Source organism: Varroa destructor, unplaced genomic scaffold (genome assembly GCF_002443255.2).
Source record: "Varroa destructor unplaced genomic scaffold, Vdes_3.0 BEIS01000007.1, whole genome shotgun sequence".
NCBI lineage: Eukaryota > Metazoa > Arthropoda > Arachnida > Mesostigmata > Varroidae > Varroa > Varroa destructor.
Genome location: NW_019211460.1, coordinates 20792046 through 20809747, shown reverse-complemented (window position 1 = coordinate 20809747; position 17702 = coordinate 20792046). Strand labels below are relative to the sequence as shown.

General features: G+C 40.4%; 2 protein-coding genes across 5 annotated transcripts in view; one reads left to right on the top strand and one right to left on the bottom strand.

Moving 5' to 3' along the window:
- The window catches only part of ninaC (STKc_myosinIII_N_like and MYSc_Myo21 domain-containing protein ninaC), a 152800-nt gene that overhangs the window by 97631 nt on the left and 37467 nt on the right, over positions 1-17702 (bottom strand). The window contains exon 1 of one of the 2 annotated variants that reach the window (XM_086974158.1): positions 5891-6095. The exons of the other annotated variant lie outside the window; for it this stretch is intronic. Within the exon in view, the coding sequence (XP_086830284.1) occupies positions 5891-5968 (78 nt within the window). The 5' untranslated portion in view covers positions 5969-6095. Of the gene's footprint in view, positions 1-5890; positions 6096-17702 lie in introns of those variants that run through there. 2 annotated transcript variants of the gene reach the window in all.
- LOC111253783 (glyoxylate reductase/hydroxypyruvate reductase) overlaps positions 15869-17702 on the top strand; it is a 36261-nt gene continuing 34427 nt past the window's right edge. For 2 of the 3 annotated variants that reach the window (XM_022813744.2, XM_022813741.2), the window contains exon 1: positions 15869-16198. The gene's annotated coding sequence lies outside the window, so the exon portion shown is untranslated. The remainder of the gene's footprint in view (positions 16199-17702) is intronic. The other variant, XM_086974161.1, reaches the window with a different exon arrangement.

Genomic DNA, 17702 nt, shown 5'->3' with positions numbered 1-17702 from the left:
TAGCATTGGTTACTTTATAAGAAATTCGCATATATGGCCGTCCTAATAACCCGTAAGCCATAATCAGGCAGTCACAAGTGCTTGCAACATCCTTGATAGTCTAAAGGTTTTTGCCATAGGTTAAAAAAGAAATGGCTTTAATCAGACGCCATACAATTTATATAGGCACTTGGTGTTTTTGCCCGATGAATGGTTACGTTGCCCCAGGAGACTGGCAGAGTGTAATTTTAGCTGTAACTGTGAAACCGGTATTCCTGTTTCGTGATAGCGAAACGGAAATAGTCAGTATTATCGTAAGCGGCATAAACTACTAAAACAATCGTGAAGAAGAAAAATCGTTTTAAACATTTTCAAAGCTATTTACATAGCGTAGAGCATCGACAACAAAATATGTCAGCACGAGTTCAGCACACGTCAGGTAACGCGCACAAATCTATACTGAGCTAGACCTACGCGATCGCAAGCTAATGTCCTTAATTATCTTCAGCCGATGAACTTATGCGTATGACCGTTGCTATCACCTTAAGTTCTATTGTTCTCTCTTCAGTTTTAGTACCAGCCCAGAAAACAAGCTAGTTGGATAAGTCCTAAGTGAGCCAGCTGTGACATGTAAAATGGTTTTCTCAGTCTTTAGTTTTTTAAAATTTGAAACGAATGGAAAGGCATAGAACGGTGACCACAGAGGTCTATGTTTCAATTAGATTAAATTATAACTGATCGGTATGATATTATAAGTTAATTACATTATTTCATGGGATTTTATTTTAACAACAGTACTTTTATTTATGTGCGCGTGCCTGTGCGCCTACAGCCTGATAGCTCAGCGGCCGAAACGTACTGCTAACTGGTACACATCATCGAATCACGGTGACTTATATACATCTGAATATCGTATATGTACAAAACTGGTGAACATTTCGCAAGGAGTCTCTATTCAGGACTGTAACAAACGTTCGTAGATCACAAAAGGATTCATTTTTTTTCCTTTCGTACAGTTCACAGATTTGCTAGAACCTTTAGCATGACATGCTTATTATCAAGTTTAAAACTTAACTCTTCTTTTGCAATAGACAACTTTTGACTTATTTTCCAGTGTGACGCTTTCGAGTGAGTGAGAAAACTTCGTCATTATAAACGTCATCATCGGCGTCGTCATTGACGTTGTGCTACATGTATGACAAGATCTCTATCGGTGATTTATAAAACTGCTTTCAACTTCGACCCCTGTTCTTATTAAAAGTAAAAGAAGACTGTCATTGGCCCTAATACAAAGCCACATTGGTCCTATGAATAGCTAATCAAAGATAGGAAAATAAGCTGTTTTTTGAGGGGAGGGGGTCTTCACGCACCATAGACATCCGTCGGTGCCAGTAACGAAAATAGAGGCTAGGATCTTAATGCTAGATAGTGTTCTGTGTTCTTGTGAGCAAAGGGTGAAAGGGTTCTAAAATGCCGCATACTTCTGTGACTCATCCACCCCCCACCTCCTGCTGTAATGATGGCATGTCCTGGTAGCGCGACTGGTGTAAGATCGGGTTGCACTGCAGGCCACGTTCCTATTTTTACAGTGGGGACTCAGCGTCATTTTTTCATCTAGCCGATAACCATATACGCCTGCGGGTTGTTGACTGCACGGCAGCAGATAAGCACGCTAGGTGCCCTAGGCTATGTTTTCTTTAGCATACAACGTCATCAACGCTGACTGGTGGCCATGTGCATTCATCGTCTTTCGACTTCCGCTCACCTGTCGACGATGTGAGTGACCCAACTAGATGAGACCTACTCAAATAAAAACTCCCGCTAATCCATACATCGGTGTTGTCGAGTCACGATAAGGCTGGCCGATCCTAGATAGTATGTTATCATTTGATCTGTGCAATATTGTATCACGGACAGCGCAATAGATTGCGTGTTTACTTGTCAAACTGAGCATAGATGCTTTTTGTTTTGGGCTGAAAGCGAGCTCTATGAAGCGCTGCCTAATGCCGATAACGGACGAGAACGTTGAAATATATAGTTGTTTGCCTGTGTACATTTACATAAAATCGCTTTATCAGTCGTCACGATCGTTATTACCTTGTTAGACAATTGACAGCGTGAACGGCCCCTTTCTATGTAGGCTTCAGTGTAAACCGAAGAGAACACCGTTTGGTCAGGGAAACAAAGTCTGCAACACTATACTCGTAAAAACCACTAGCTCAATTCAGCCCGACAACCTCCAGAACTACGTATGATCTCTTTTGCAGTAGCAATCATAATGAATGGCGCGGACGTGGTGGCTCATGGCGATTTGAACGAAATACTGCTGTTGCTAATTTTGCTTTGTTTTTCAATGGAGAAACGCAAGTTACGAGATATCATTTAGTGAGTTGTTTGGATTTCAATTGGTACTAAAATCGTTCTTCTTCCCTTATAGAAATAGTTGAAATATAGTATAGTTGAAAAAAGGATTACATTAAATCCTGACTAAGGATTCGCATCAAAAGATATCCCATGCTAGTAGCTGCAAGCACATTCCTAACCGATAACGGACAAAAGCCTACGACTCAAATGATTTCAAAAGTGCATTTTAAATCCAACAGACATCATTAGCGCTAATAAGTATATATATATATATATATATATATATATATAATAGATAAATAGAAGGATGATCGCCGCAGGTAGTTTAGGTTTGTCTCTGTCGTCGGCAAAAATGTTCTATAAGACAGTACGAGTTTCAGTAAACGAGAACATCACGGCTACTCAGGTAAGAAATTAGTTTTCCGGGTGTTGTTTATGTCTAAATAATCCTAAACAGATCGAGTTTTTTTTTAATGAGGTTTCCCAGAAAGGGGTGAGCGTTAGTAAATAAAAGGCCTCAAATGATATCTTTGATATAGTGAAGAGTTTCCGGTCAACAAAAAGCAGCAACGCCTGCTCGGTCAAGGTCAAGGCCTCCAAGCCCGTGGGGTGATGGTACTTACATGAGAGGGTATTCCAATCTATTATCAGATATGCAAACAGTACAGGACCGACAAACTGATCCTTTCTTTCATCCATAATTTGAAAAGCAGCGTGCGCCAATAACTAACGCTTCTGAACATTTACCTAAGTATCTTAATCAAGCCTGGCAGTTGTACTTTGAATAGAAATTAATTCGGTTTGCTTCCTCGACACGAATATATGCTTGATTATATTGTACAATACAATACAACATTACGCTAAAAAATAGCGTGTGCAAAGGTTTTGTTCCATCCAGTTAGTTGAATGTTTCTTTAGATGTACCTTTTCCCAGTCTAATACATTGCAGTATCAACGTGTTATAGATTCTGTGTGTTGTAGCGTAAAAGTTTGCAAAACCTACAAAACTATACTTGTTTGAGATTTTTCAGCCGCTTTAGGCGACACTGGTCTAACATTTTAAATTGTTTTATATTTAAATTTTCCGGAAACAAATGAGGATCTCAAAAAAAGAAGAAGACAAACGACATCCATAGTCGGATGAAGGTCAACAAGCCACAGTGCTGCGCAGAGGCGTCATAACCAGTTACCGCGGCATTATAACGACCAGTTGTCATGTCTAGCATCAGACGTCCCTCAGGTTGCAACAGAAATAAGCGATTCGTTCGGTGTTGCCGTTCAGCATTATTTTAGAAGGCTGTCTTCCGGCACGAAACAAAGTGAATCTACGTCCGATTTCAAACTTTGGTCACCTAACATTTTTTTAAAATTTTTACCTGGTGAACACGCTACCACAGTCACGAAAAGTTAGCCTTAATGACAAACCTGCACAACATTATAATAGCTTCTATATACCGAGACCAACACAAATGAGCCATTATCCATTTCCTCCCATCTTCGTCTTACATAGTACTTGCTCAATGTAGCAGTTTCTAATGTACCTTTCGATATTTCAACTTCAGTATCTATTGCATTTTGCTGCAACACAAGAACATGCGCGGATCGGACAGAGCACGCATCCACTACTGCTCGAATCGTTGCGTAAGCCAATGTCAGGGTGAAAATACAAACGTACCTAAATTTACAAGTTAGCGAAAAATGTTCTCGCTCCCGGTCCCTTCCGGAGTTTCCGATGCCTTTTTTCGTCTGCGTGAAATTTCGACTTGATGCGAGAAACGTAGGATTGTTGTAGCAAAACACCCAATACACGTTTAGGAGGAGCCATAAATATGTTGCAATATATAAAGGTAAATCTACTAACACAAAAAGTAGTGTAAAAGTCTAATCAGAAACAAAATCCTTGTCGTATCCTTTTCAACAAAATCTTCCTTCGCCTTCGAGTGATTCTTGGATCTCGCAAATCTGTCGCGCAAATCATGCTCACGCTACCTCCGTGGCTCATAGTAACAAAAAACGCGAAACTATTTACACTGTTACTTGTGCAAACGTTGCATTGCCCAAAGCTGAGAGCCGATCGATCTGTAAAAAGCACCCCTGGTCAGTTATTACAACGGCGCCTATAGCAACGTATCGTCTTTCCTAGCGGCGGCAGTAAAGATGGTGGTGATGGTAACGGCGGCTTCTAAACGTCACTTGTACCTGTCAGTTCGTTTTTATCAACAATCATCGTTATTTATTATGATATCCACTGTCCGGGATCCAACGCTGATAAGGTTATCAGATTTGAAAGCATAAGTAGCATCTTGTAGTTGAAGGCACAACGAACGCATAGATAGCAACACGAGCGATCTTGATCGTGACAGGGGGAGCCTTTTGAAGCTGTTCTATGACTTAGCAGATGCAGAAATCGTTGTTTTGTGCTATGTGTTATATCTGTCTACTCAAGGAAGATTCAAGCGGCTAATGTAAGATAAGGTATTTGGATGCTTGATTGAACGTTATTATTGTTTTTTTTTTTTTTTTCCTATTACTGTAACATCTGTATTCGTAGGACAATCGGAGAAGGTTCGCTGCGAGTGATTTGTTACCTGTTACCACGGTGATCTGCACTGTTTTTATCCGTGTTTATGAAGGTGAGAATCTGCAGTGAGTCGATTACGAATCGATGTACGAATACAAAACGTTGTTCAGTTATTGCTACATGGAATGGCTACATAACATATGACCCGATCTTTTATGCAATAGCCTTATCCAACCCTTTAATAACCAAGGAGCAGTTCTCAATGACATACAAGTATACATATAACAAGTATAATCATCGAAAGTATTTTACGTATCATTAAAGCACAGAGGATAATATATCCTAAGGAAAGCTACGACACACACGCGCCACGCGGTGGCAACAGAAAATATTTGTTTTCTGCCACACCAACATCACTAATAAAACAAATCATCAGATGTTTACAAATTGTGTTTTTTATTTATTTAGTGAGGCGAGATCTATACTGCTCTATACAGCCATTAAATAACTCGTAAAGCATCTGACTATTTGTGATGCGACGTACACAAACCGCGTATTGAATTTTATATGTCTGAATTAGTACTGGCCCCAACATGCTTTTCCTATGGCCATATGTGACTCGTTTTAAAGGCTCTCACGTTTTAAAATGCTAAATGTACCAACAATTTACTAAATATAATTTTTCTCGCGCCCAAAAAGAGTAAATAAAGAAAACGAAAACATTAGCAGTGTTCAAAAATCAAGGTAGTTTTAGCGCTCAGCGGTCATCTGTGTTACGCAAAGCCTGCGGGGCCTTTCAAGCTTCGTTTTTCTTGTTTAGCTGCATGCGATCAAGATCAGAATAAATTGACCTATTATTGTAATTTGACTGTATTACCCTCTTCGTTTGAAATTAGAAAAAAAAAGACTGACACGGAGTAAAAACAGTATAATTGGTTACAAGCACCTGACAATTTCCACTTGCCTACCGCTGGTAATTGGTCTTTTTTTTCGCTCGCAGCCCTGCCCATTTTAATTTGCCTTTACCGGGGTTAGATGATGTTGGCCAAAGTTGCTTTTTCGGAGCCAACAACAACTTGTCGGAGTCCGTGTATCGACCACCATTTTTCTACTGATGGAACTCGCTTATCCAATGGGTGTGCTCACTAGGGCATTGTCCACCGACGATAGTTCACTTCATTGTCTAACGGACTGTTCGTAATGCCCAGACGTCGTGTTTCAACCAGTAGCAAGCATGAAAAGAGTCCTTAATTTTGTACGCGTCGCACACCTGGTGCCAGGATGGTAACAGCGACATCAGGGGTAACTTACCAGTTCTGCCACCAGTAACTAAATACCGGTCAATAGAGCCGAAGCAGAAGCAGAATGCAAAATGCACACGAAATGGTTTGAATGCAACTAGCACAACCGCCATCACCATCGGCTGCTTCTTTCTGTAGAAGGTGGCAATGACAGGCTGCATTAATCAGCCAGTGTGGGCAGTTCCGACATTACGACTACTCTGCTGGCTACGCGCATAGCGTTACAGGCGTCAGGGTTATTTCGAGCGTCAGGCGACACGAACGTCACCTAGTAATCGCAGAAAACTTTATGCAGAGGCATTAGAACTGTTTATTCCCCGGTATCAGATGGTGCAGCCCCGCAACGAAGTGATAAACCGTTACCCCCAAGCCAGCGAGCAAGTCAACTCTTCGAAAACTGCTTGCCTGAGTTTTTTTACACCGACTTTACCTACAAAGAGTAAGTGAAAGAAAAGCTTAAATACCAAGAGCAACACACAAAGGGAGACGATAGCTCTGAGCTGTTCTACAAGTGACTAACGATGCTTTTTTCGATTGTGCTTGAGCCCGCGGGCGACAAAAACGCTAATGTTGCCGCTGATGATGACGTTGGTGAGAAGCGCCGGTGGAACCAGCCATAGTTCGTGCTAAATTCTATGGTGAATTTTCTAGCGTGATGGATGGTCTCGGAACGACACAGTTATAAGAACAAATAATAGACGTAAAAGTACAGCGACCATCGGATTGAGCAGCTTGACCTGCTTCCTCTTTAGTTGACATACCGGATGGAGTAATACGATGGTAATGGACGGCGGATTCTCGATTGGAACGTCGCACAGAAATTTCAAATCGTCGATAGTAACTGCGAATCACTATAAGTGACAGCTATCACATTATAGTGGAGATTTTTTATTGATAAAGGATAATAGGACAAAAATTGCAGACGTAGTCATTGGTACAGGAGGAGGTCGGCCGCGTCTTTGATAGATAGCGTCGCCTATGACTAGAGACTATCGTCTAATATGTAGCGCCATAGCTTTTGCTGTGTAGTCACGGTGTTGAGCAATGTACGAAAGCGATTCTGATGTAGAGCAGTGTAATACACTTAAAGTAGGGGGTAACCTGTAACGATTTAGGGGGTATGTGAGCTGGGTATTTACTGTTAAATGTTAGCACTTCGCTGAAACTAAATTGTCTTTGTTTTTTTCTTAAATGGCTACCTACATTACAATCTAAATAAAAATGAATCCTACCTAAAATAGTCAAAGCGTGCTTCGTCTCAATTTATGTAGCGCAATTTTGGAAAGAGACTATATCTAACTAGTTCTAATGTTGGAAGGCTCTCCATCTGATGTCAATGATGGTCTAATTGACAACTCTATAGCTGATCATTTTTCAGCAGCCTATTCAATGTTGCTGGGCGTCTATTAGAATTTTTATCCCCTTGGCGACGATTGAGACTTGGCCTCGATCCTTACCCGACATTAGCCTTATTACACAGGGACTAGGAATACCCGTACTACTAGATATTTTATGTACAATGCCAGCATTCTTATTCATATTTACTATTAAAGATTCGCTGATTCTCTACTTGGCTGAATCTCTGCTAGGTCACCTGCTGGCTATTGACGCAAAAAGATTCAGCAGTCTACCTAAACTTAAGTAGACAGCGCTCTGTTTCGTTTCTCTACTACAGGAAGTTGACTGACTGCCTCAGAACAGGCTGTAATATATATAACCGTATGTTTGGAACTTTTCGCATGAAAATCTGAACTCACGTAGAAGGTTTATGGCATTACTTTATGCTAGTTAACGCGAGAAGCATGTTGTATCAAAAAAATCGAGGTCAGTTCTTTTTTTTTTCGCTATTTCGCTCTCATATAGGGGATTTAAAGGATTCGCTATATCAACATACTTCATCTATTATTTACGAAGTCGGTGCAGCTAGAACCGAACGTGGACACCCAGTGGAGTGTTGAACCAACCCTGAGGGCTAGACTTCGTTCCATGGGGACAAATGCCGACTAACCCCTTTCCGTCAAGCTTCGCTTTCTCTAAGCCCGGAACTTCATTGAACAATACTACAAACTGCCAAGTAAAATGATTGATGTCTACGAGTAAATAGGTCGCGGTCACCTTCAGATTCATTAGACGCCCCAATACTTGTGAACCCCAAAATTTAGTTAGTGAAGTGTTCTATTACTAATAGTGGTCAAGACAAAAATGTTTTACCAGTAACCTATTCATGTCAGACCCACCATTCGTACTAACATCTCAATGGCTCAATGATGTTTTCTCTCAGCCTCAGCAAATAATTCATACGATACCCCAAGATGCATTACTTCGACAAACCATGTCGCGGTTAGCGATATGCCAAAAACAAATAACACGGTCGGAGAAGCACTCGTAAAGCAGCCATGGGTGATATGACTGTGACTATGAGTATGAAAAAAAAAGACCCTCAAAATACATTCGTTCGAGTCCAACGAATAAAAATAGGAAGAAATACTGAATGTGTATAATATTAGGACCAGTAGTGTGCCTGAACGATAAGATGTGAAGCAGTGGCCGCGGCAAACGCTGGCGAGCGCACACTTATCCAGCTAAACAGCGTTAAGGTAAAAGCGAAAGGGGTAAAGAAAACCAAAACGTAATAATAACAATCCTAACAACGATATGCGATGCAAGAGCCACGTGCAACATGAATGAATATTTCTATCACAGATAGTTATAGACATGGCATATATACGGTGAAGGTCAGGATTATGTCAAAAATATGGCAAACATAGGAGCCCATTAAGCACTAAGCAGTGACCGTGGGTCCATATACTAAGTCTGTGATAGATTTCTACACACAGACACATCTGCCGATTCGAAAAGTTTGAGCAGAACACTTCAAAGAACGTCATCGTTATCATTACCGTGGGCTGACCTCTTTTTCAACAATATGACAACGCATTACAAAGCGTATCCTTTTTGTTATTCGGAATTGTACAAGATAGGCAAAATGAATTTCTGTTGCTAACAGAATTAGCTGGAATCAAAGCGTAACCGTACCTGTTGTGGAGTGTACACATCTATGGGTGTGCACAGGAAATAGAACGAGGGATAGTTAGGCCAAGCACCTTCGCTATTAAAGGTGACGATGACAATTACTCGTATAAAAATAGGCATAAAGAAAAACGCTGTTGGCGGCAAGCAACAGGGAAAACTGAAGTTGGCAGGGGCTGCTATATGGCAAACCTATTTAATGTGACATACGCTGTAACTCTAGTGCTGACCATGGACATGTGACCTGGCAATATAACAATAATAATCAAACTCTTATAACGGTTACTAATTATCAGGAACTATTTCTGGTGTATGATCAATTACTAGCGCCTTTTTATGACGCACTATGTAACAAGAGAAAATAATCGAAGCATGTGCGCGCACGATGTAACCCGTGCATGAGGATGCATTCGCTGTGGACACGATCATCTACGCCTCATGTCAGAGCTAGCACAGTTGTTTGTAACCCGCTTACTATTTATAGCTAGGTATGAACCTCATGTGCAGCTGTTTGGATCATGTAAAATCTTTTTATGCCATTAAATTAGGCATAAAACACGATTCTTTGGTAAGGTGTCGACACGATCGCATTATCAATGTCACAATATCAGAAATGACTAATTGTGCCTCGTGTTCAAACTACCGCCATGTTACCGTGTTGTCATGAAAAATTATGAGCAACGTTTGGATGATATGCTATGTAAACAACAATAATCAGCTTTGTTGCAATGGTAATATTTTGTTCCAGCTGTTGTTTACTATTTTGCCTTTATTTCGACAGTAACATTACAGAAAAGCTGTCAACATCCAACTCGGGAACTCATTTAACGGGTTCACCATTCGAGAAATCGAGTCCACTTCATAATGTTCAGTTAGCATAATATATATTATAAATATGTACTGTACGTTTATGTTGCACTTTTAATGGCCTAAACAGGCCAACATTACCCAGTGCACAGCCAATACCAGACAAGCTCCACGTACCTTATGTTCCGAAATCCACGCACCCTTGTTTTTTTTTTTTTTACTTCAGGCACAATATCTCTGTCTAATGGTATTGATGGTATAGCAACTGACTTTGGCGGCCACCAAACCCCACTTCTCCGTTCCGGACAACGACAGCGATAACGAAGAGATGAAAAGTGAGAAACCGTCTGCTTTCTTGTTCGTCGCGTGTCGCCTAGCGTTGAGATCAACAGATATGGCACAGCTTCATAGCAGTATAATATTATCAATCAACAGATCTTTTTATGATAACTTATTCTATTTTATCTAATGGCGACAGGTAAATGGTAGTGGCAGAAAACGAAGCAGATAGACGTAGTAGGTTTTCACAGGCCATGTCGCTGTGATAACGAAACTGGACCACAGCCTCCTTTGTGTTCGTCGTTGTAGTTTTCTTCTGATAGGCAGAACCGTAATCATCGATTTATTGCACGACGTCAACGTATCTCGAAAGGATTGTCCTGAATCGGTTTCTGTGCACTCTCTATTTACAGAAATTTGTCATTGTTTATTTTACAAGAAACTGCCGCAGTCACTGAGTGATCAGGGAGTTTTTCGTAACTATACAGCTACTTTGTTAGGTAGCGCCTGTTACTTGCGTCATACACCGCTTGCTCCCAATAGGCAATAGTACGCATAAATAAATAGTAACATAGGCCGTTTGGCCTAGACGGACCATGGGCTAGCTATGTACGTGGCGTATTTTACGTTGACCGTCTATCAAAATGAAGATTATTGTGACAGCAAGGCCAAGTAGGTAGAACGACAGGTTTATGTCGGCATATGCTCAGTTGTCATATCAGTATCCGTGATCGTTCTGTAGAAAGGTGTATATTTAGCAAGCGGAGTGGCGAACACGGGGGGTAGTTTAGCTTAAAAAAACAGTAAACACACCTCGTTTGGTACCGGGGCCACATGCTTGAAGCAACGCCTACCGGACGCAAAGCTCGTAACATTTATTTCGGCTGTTGTTCTTATTCTATTTTTTCTATAATTTAAGTCGTATTATGTTTCAGACATTACCAAAATATGTTCCAACCGAATAAAATTTATATACCGTAAGCAATGTTTTTGGGCAGTGTTTTTTATTTTTATGAAGAGATCTCGGCTTCTGTTGAACGTAGTTCGAAGTAGTTTTTCTAAATCAGATAAACATGCTGGAAAAAATGACCACAACTGTCCCTAGCTTTTAATATTGGCTATTACAGAAATAGTCTAACAGATGCATATAATCGTATCCAATCTATAAACCCTCAGCCAAATAGGAACGCTGTAAACTAGGACATATCAGCTACAATTTGAAAGCTCTGGTTTTTACTGTGATTACTTTAATATCTACTAGATACTTATTACCATGCATACATTATTATTGATCCAAGGTTACGATAGGCCAAATCCAACCGTTACTAGATGCGCAAAATGTACTTATTGATTCGGTCAAGCTATAAAGAAGACTTCATCATACCGTTGTAAATTTGTCAAATAAGTAATAGCAGAAAAAAAGACGTATATAATAGATGAGAAAATATTTTAATTAAATTATCTCTATGAGCACACATCTTAAACATGTTCTGATTAGATTGATCACCTGTGACTAACTGTTAAATCCTCGTGTATATATGTATACAGATGCTTCTGTGTTTGTAACAGACGGTCGGATATAACTAAGCTCTACACTCATAGAATGACCAGAATTCTTCTGCAGGACATAGCAAAAAACAGTTTAGACAATTTTAATCTGAAAAGAAAACAGACTTTACAGACTAACTCAGACACCTCGACTGAGCTAATAAACACAAAGGGTTCTGTTTGATCTGATTTGAGCATCGTCTGATTTCGGATTATTTAAGAACTGTCTGATTTTGTTTGCTTGAATAAACCCTATTCGAGTTGCGATAGAATTCTCTTCCTAGCCGCTATGATCTTGCGTATGTTGCACGCCTCGTATTGTATTTTCCCTTGAAGCTACTGGCTATAAGCAGACATACGAACAAATATTTTTTGCCATCTGATAATTATTAAATCGAACGCTCATCTGTATTATGTCAACGGGGCCGATGGCCACTTAGCAGGAAAAGCCCGTCTAGCATACAAAGTAAAAAATAGGAAAAATTTTTATCAGTTTATTTTTAGAAAAAGCTAACAGCTTTTAGCGTTACCACCGCAATAAGCGGTAGTAAAATTCTGAGGTGGCACGGATGGCACTGAAATAATATTGGCGCTGGTTAAACGTGACTGCAGGACGAGTTGAGATTAAAAACTTAACTCAGAGGAATCTGGAGACCCAACTGAGAGAATTCAGCCCGACACTTTATGTTTGTAGCGACTGATCTGCCCGCTCACGCCAACTTCCACAGCGTTACCTAATATATTATTTCCAATCCAAACGACGATATATCTTTTGCAAATAGTTTAATTAAGAAGTATCTGCTGTAATTTATATAATAGATCAGTGCTTATAGCCGATAATTCCTAATAACGGACCAGCATACGTTTTGATTATTGTTCCCTATTTATATACACCTTACCACTGGTTTCTACTTTTTTAAAAAGGGAGTGCCTAAGGGTAGGTAGATAAAAGCGTTTCTTCGGGGCCTCAGTAAACCTGGGCTTTGTGCATGAAACCTGACGATCGACCAAATTTGCTTGCTTCACCGTACAAATGTTAGCGATGAGTTTTGTGAACGAAAGCTATATGCGAAACTGCAAGTTGATGGATTGTGTGAAGACGTAAAAGCTTACTAGTGAATTAATTTTAAACTTACAGCAGAGAAACAATCGTAACATTGAATTGCAAAGCGAAAAAATACTCCAAACATGAAATTCAAAGGGCGCTACAACTCCCTCAAAAGTACCTGATTGAAAATAGGTTATAACGCCTTTGTAGAGGCGCCTCTGATTTAAAATAATCAGTTGCTGGCAAAGAGAAAATCAAATTCCTGTGATCACTTGCGATTACATATTAACCAATAATAGCAATAACATATATAAGAACATCTACATCTGAATAGATATGAAACAAGGTGATAGAAGCTGCTACACCTACCGGGATACTTGCGAAACATCTCAAACTTACTGGAATACGTAGGGGTTTCCAACAATTTTTCGACTGTCCAAAAGTTTCTATTGCAGTATAGGTTATCAAAGATTACAGAATCCCAGCACTAGCCCCTATATCTTAACATTTTCCATCATACTTATAACAGCCCTATCATATACTCTGTAGTCTCTCCATCTGTAACTGAGGCGTGCATGAGGATAATCGTTTCAGCTATATCAAAATGTTCGTTCAGCTTGTCGACTATAGCACGCCATGTATGCTATTAAGGTCTAACCAAGGTTCCTACGATTACGCGGCTTAAAAGTGCACCGCCAAAATTCGTGTTGCCCAAACAAAAAACTTAAGGCATGCAAAGGAGCGACAACGAGGGCAGTCCATTTTGCCTGGTTGCGCCTAGACCCTGCCGGTTCGTTATTTACCCTTTGATTTCGTTATTATTGCGCCAACGCGATTTTTCTTTAGACGTCACAACAAAACGTAAATCTATTGTCAAATCGCCAGCGTTTGCTTTCCTCTTCCGCTGACGCGACTAACGTGAACTATAAGAGGATGGGCAGTGACGTGAAGTTACAGGTCTGTGGATGTGTTAATGTGCCGTCTATGGGATATGGAAAAATATATATACACGGAAAAACGGTTAATTCCTAGCTAATTTACTGTAAATTTATGGATTCATTCCGGCAGACTTTGTACTTCTCGCACCTTATACAGGCCTACCTGTGATTTGAGCTTTCAAGGGAATCAGGACCTATCGTTATATTAGCTAGCCACGGTTTTTGTTTAAACAGTTTATTGCATTTAGCTAATTTATATTATGAAATATTTTCATTCGTACGTCGTTTGTTCTAAAAGAGATAAGTGCTCCTCGTCATATAAGCTTGCCTATCTAACCCAGCTGGTGTATCTGTTTGCCTCTATATAGTTACGCTCCGTAATCTTATCGCCTTTTTCATACTTGTTCCATTTTATCGAAAAGGGGTAACGGATAAAAGATGACGGTAGCGATTTTCCGGGAAGTTGCTCAAGAAGGAAATATGGCTACTCCGTGAATTATACTTTGTTCTTTTTTCTTACAAGGCGATGGTTACTTCAGATCAACGCAAACCTTAACTTCGGGCTACCGATGCGCTGTTACATGTGAACCCGATAAAGTTCGGAGCATAGACGCCACCCAGCAAAATAATTCCGATGAACAGCCACACCTCAACCAATAATAGCAGCAATGAAATTTCCAGTGGCCGACCGGAGGGCAAAGACGATGATGGTCAAGATGGTCGAAGAATAAATGGAAATGACTTCGGTAAATAGCAGGAGAAAGCGACAGTCAGAAACGCTGTCATATAAATGGGGGCATTACAATTTTTCTAATATTGTGGTCCACCAAAGGTATAAAATATCCGTCGCTTCGTAAATGTGGGATGTGTTTTTTCTTTGCCATTCTAGGAGAAGGGAAAACGCGGCTTCTCCTCTGCTATCTAGTTCCCTGGCGTCGCCTTCTGCCTCACGACATCTGAAGCTCAATTGACCGTATCGTATCAAACCCACCAATAGCTGGTCGTGCTCGATCGGCGGGACGCGATAAATTACCGCTTGGCAATTCCACACATTGCGGTCGTAGCTCGAGCGAACGAAAGCATCAGAGACAGGCAGAGGGGATGGCAAGGATTCCGATGACAAAAATGGGCCACTCCACCAGCGCCATCAGCGGCAACGAACAAATTCGTTGTAGTAGACTGTAAATTTTTGGTACCACAAGAATAGTGGGATGGGTTTTTACTACTTAGAATCCGATCGGCTGTGTTTGGATCTATTATTTTCAGTGGATGCAGCAACTGTCGATGAATGAGGAAAGAGTGCAATGCGACCCAATATGTAAGCGTCGAATAGTTTGTCTCGTCAAACAAGGCACATATTGAAGCAAACAACGACGATAAATAAGATGTCGGTTCATCTTGAATTTCAGCAGATTCAATGGAATTTCTAAATGCGATAGCCGCACAAACTATAGATAATTTTTGTCAATAAAAAAATATATTATGTATTTTTCTAAGTAACCGAGGTGAATACGGCCATTACGTTTATCTATAAGAAGCAATAAGGAAGTTACGCGGTCGATTTTCCTATCCCATATGTGATAATAAGAATCGTTAACTAAATATTAAGAGAATTTTTTGCTTTAAGTTTACAATCAATGCTAACACGTGTAAAACATTAATTTGACTAGACGTTTGATTTGGCTTGTCCTATTTTGGCGACATAATATTATGACGTAAGCAAATCGAACACCGACGATTTTTCCTTTAGGTGTGTTTCACACCTAAATTCACATTCACACAATTAGGCTAGCTATGTTCGTTGTGTACCCAACATGGTCAGTAAACGTTCTCTGCGTACCATATATCTACTAATAATAATAATATTCTACCTCTGCACGTCAAGTTATATATATATTTATGCACTTCTTCGCCCTTTTCTCCTGGATTTTATAAATTGGCCGTGGACAAGGTACCGTGCTATTGATTTGAAGATACGCCCACTTACCACGCCTGTCTTTGTATTCGGCCGTTGAGGGCGCCACAATCAGCCTGAGACAGACCCGGAGATCCTCCGAACGCAAACGGGTCCGCTAGGCGACGTGACTGCTGCCTCGTCCTCTAACAGAGTAACCGAATTAGATCTTTAGTGACCTCAGCCTATTTCTCAGGATCTAATGCAATAGTCGGCACGGTCGAACGCCTCTGATCACATTCAGTTGCCATTTCGGGCATTGATTGTCTGGTGGCTCGCGAGAGTTTGTGTTGAGTGTAAAGGTGGGCCATCATCAACCGGAATTGTTTGTTAAGCTTATCGGTTAAGGTGCGAACAGTTGACTTACATTGCAGCCAGCCGACGACCCTCGAGATTCTAAGATCCCTTTACGTGAAGCTCGTTAAACAAGTGAGTGTATCGGCTACAGGTTTGTCGCATGAGAGCTGACAGTTGCTCATGCTGATATCTATATATATATATATATATATTGATTTCTTTTTTTAAGCTATACACATTAAGACTTATAGATGTCAATGCATCCCGTTCTCGTACATGATTTAAACTTATTGTACAGGCCACCTTGCAATATCATTTTGTACTTCCTAATTAGACTTTAAGCAAGTTACAGCTCTTCATAACTTGATGCGGATTCTAAGCTGGTTGCATCCTTCAGTAATCCCGTTGCATCTCTGAATTACCTGAGTACTCTGCTACATTACTCCATTACACTTTTGTAGCAAATTACTTCGTTCATTCTATTTTTAATTGGGATATTCGACTATGACACCATAAGCGTCAAGCCATTAAAAAAAACTAAGGCAAAGATCCTATAACTTTGCGTCAGTTATCGCGTACGTCGATTCGGCTTACGTTTGTGTTACGCTACAGTCTGACTTAATCCCCTCTCGTGTATTGCAGAGTGAAAATTTTATGTCACTATATAACCACTCAAGTATGAAATCTAGTAAACGATAGGAAGTTACCGATGTTTTTTAGGAAGTGTCACCTAGATTTATCCATGTCCTACGGAGGAAACACAAAGACGATTTCTCAAAGTCAAATGTGTTTTCATTGGGTAGAGTTTGAAAACTTTTACAATCATTTCTCAGATGTTTAGCCATTAGTAACAACTTGCCTTAATAGTCGAGTCTGAGTTAGGGCGTATGGAGGTATATATAGACATAGGTACTTTTATACGCTCTAATTCGCTAGCTTATAGCCGACCGAACAACGAGTAGTTTTTTTAATTTTATGTCGAAAAAAAATATTGACGCTAACTGTTACAGAAGCCAACTGATGACATTCTGATGAAGTCCATTCTCTACGTATTTTTGCTGTTCGCTCGTTCCGCTACTTGAAATATCAATGAGAATGTGACTATTATTCGAAAAAAGTAACCTTTTTCTAGACTGTATTTTTGTCTACAGTTATATCTTCCCGGAACGGCTGCAGCGAGAGGATACTGAACTGCTGTGCCTATTGATTTCCACTGTGGCTCACCGGTGCACTAGGCGTATAGGGGGTAACCAGCCTCAAGTGATAGCGGCTATAGTCGGTCTAATTGTTCACAAGTGAATCCTGTGAGTCGAATGTAACACCGGCGAGATAATGGCACCACATCGTTGGCAGAATCGTTGCCATTCAGATATACTATTGTCTATATATATTTTTTTCAATGGAGTATATCCCCCTCCACGGCCGCATCTACCCCCGCTACCCACTTACCACCTATGGTACATGTGGGCTGGCAAACTCGAGGTGCTTTTTTTCTCTACTCTTTCTTGTGCGCACTTGGCAACAAAACAGCTAGTTGACGCTAACAAACACCATTTCCCTTTTTGTAAATGTCCTGCATGGACCGTAAGAGTCATTACAGCGTCAGTAGCCAGTCAACGGCCTCCAGTTTGCCATT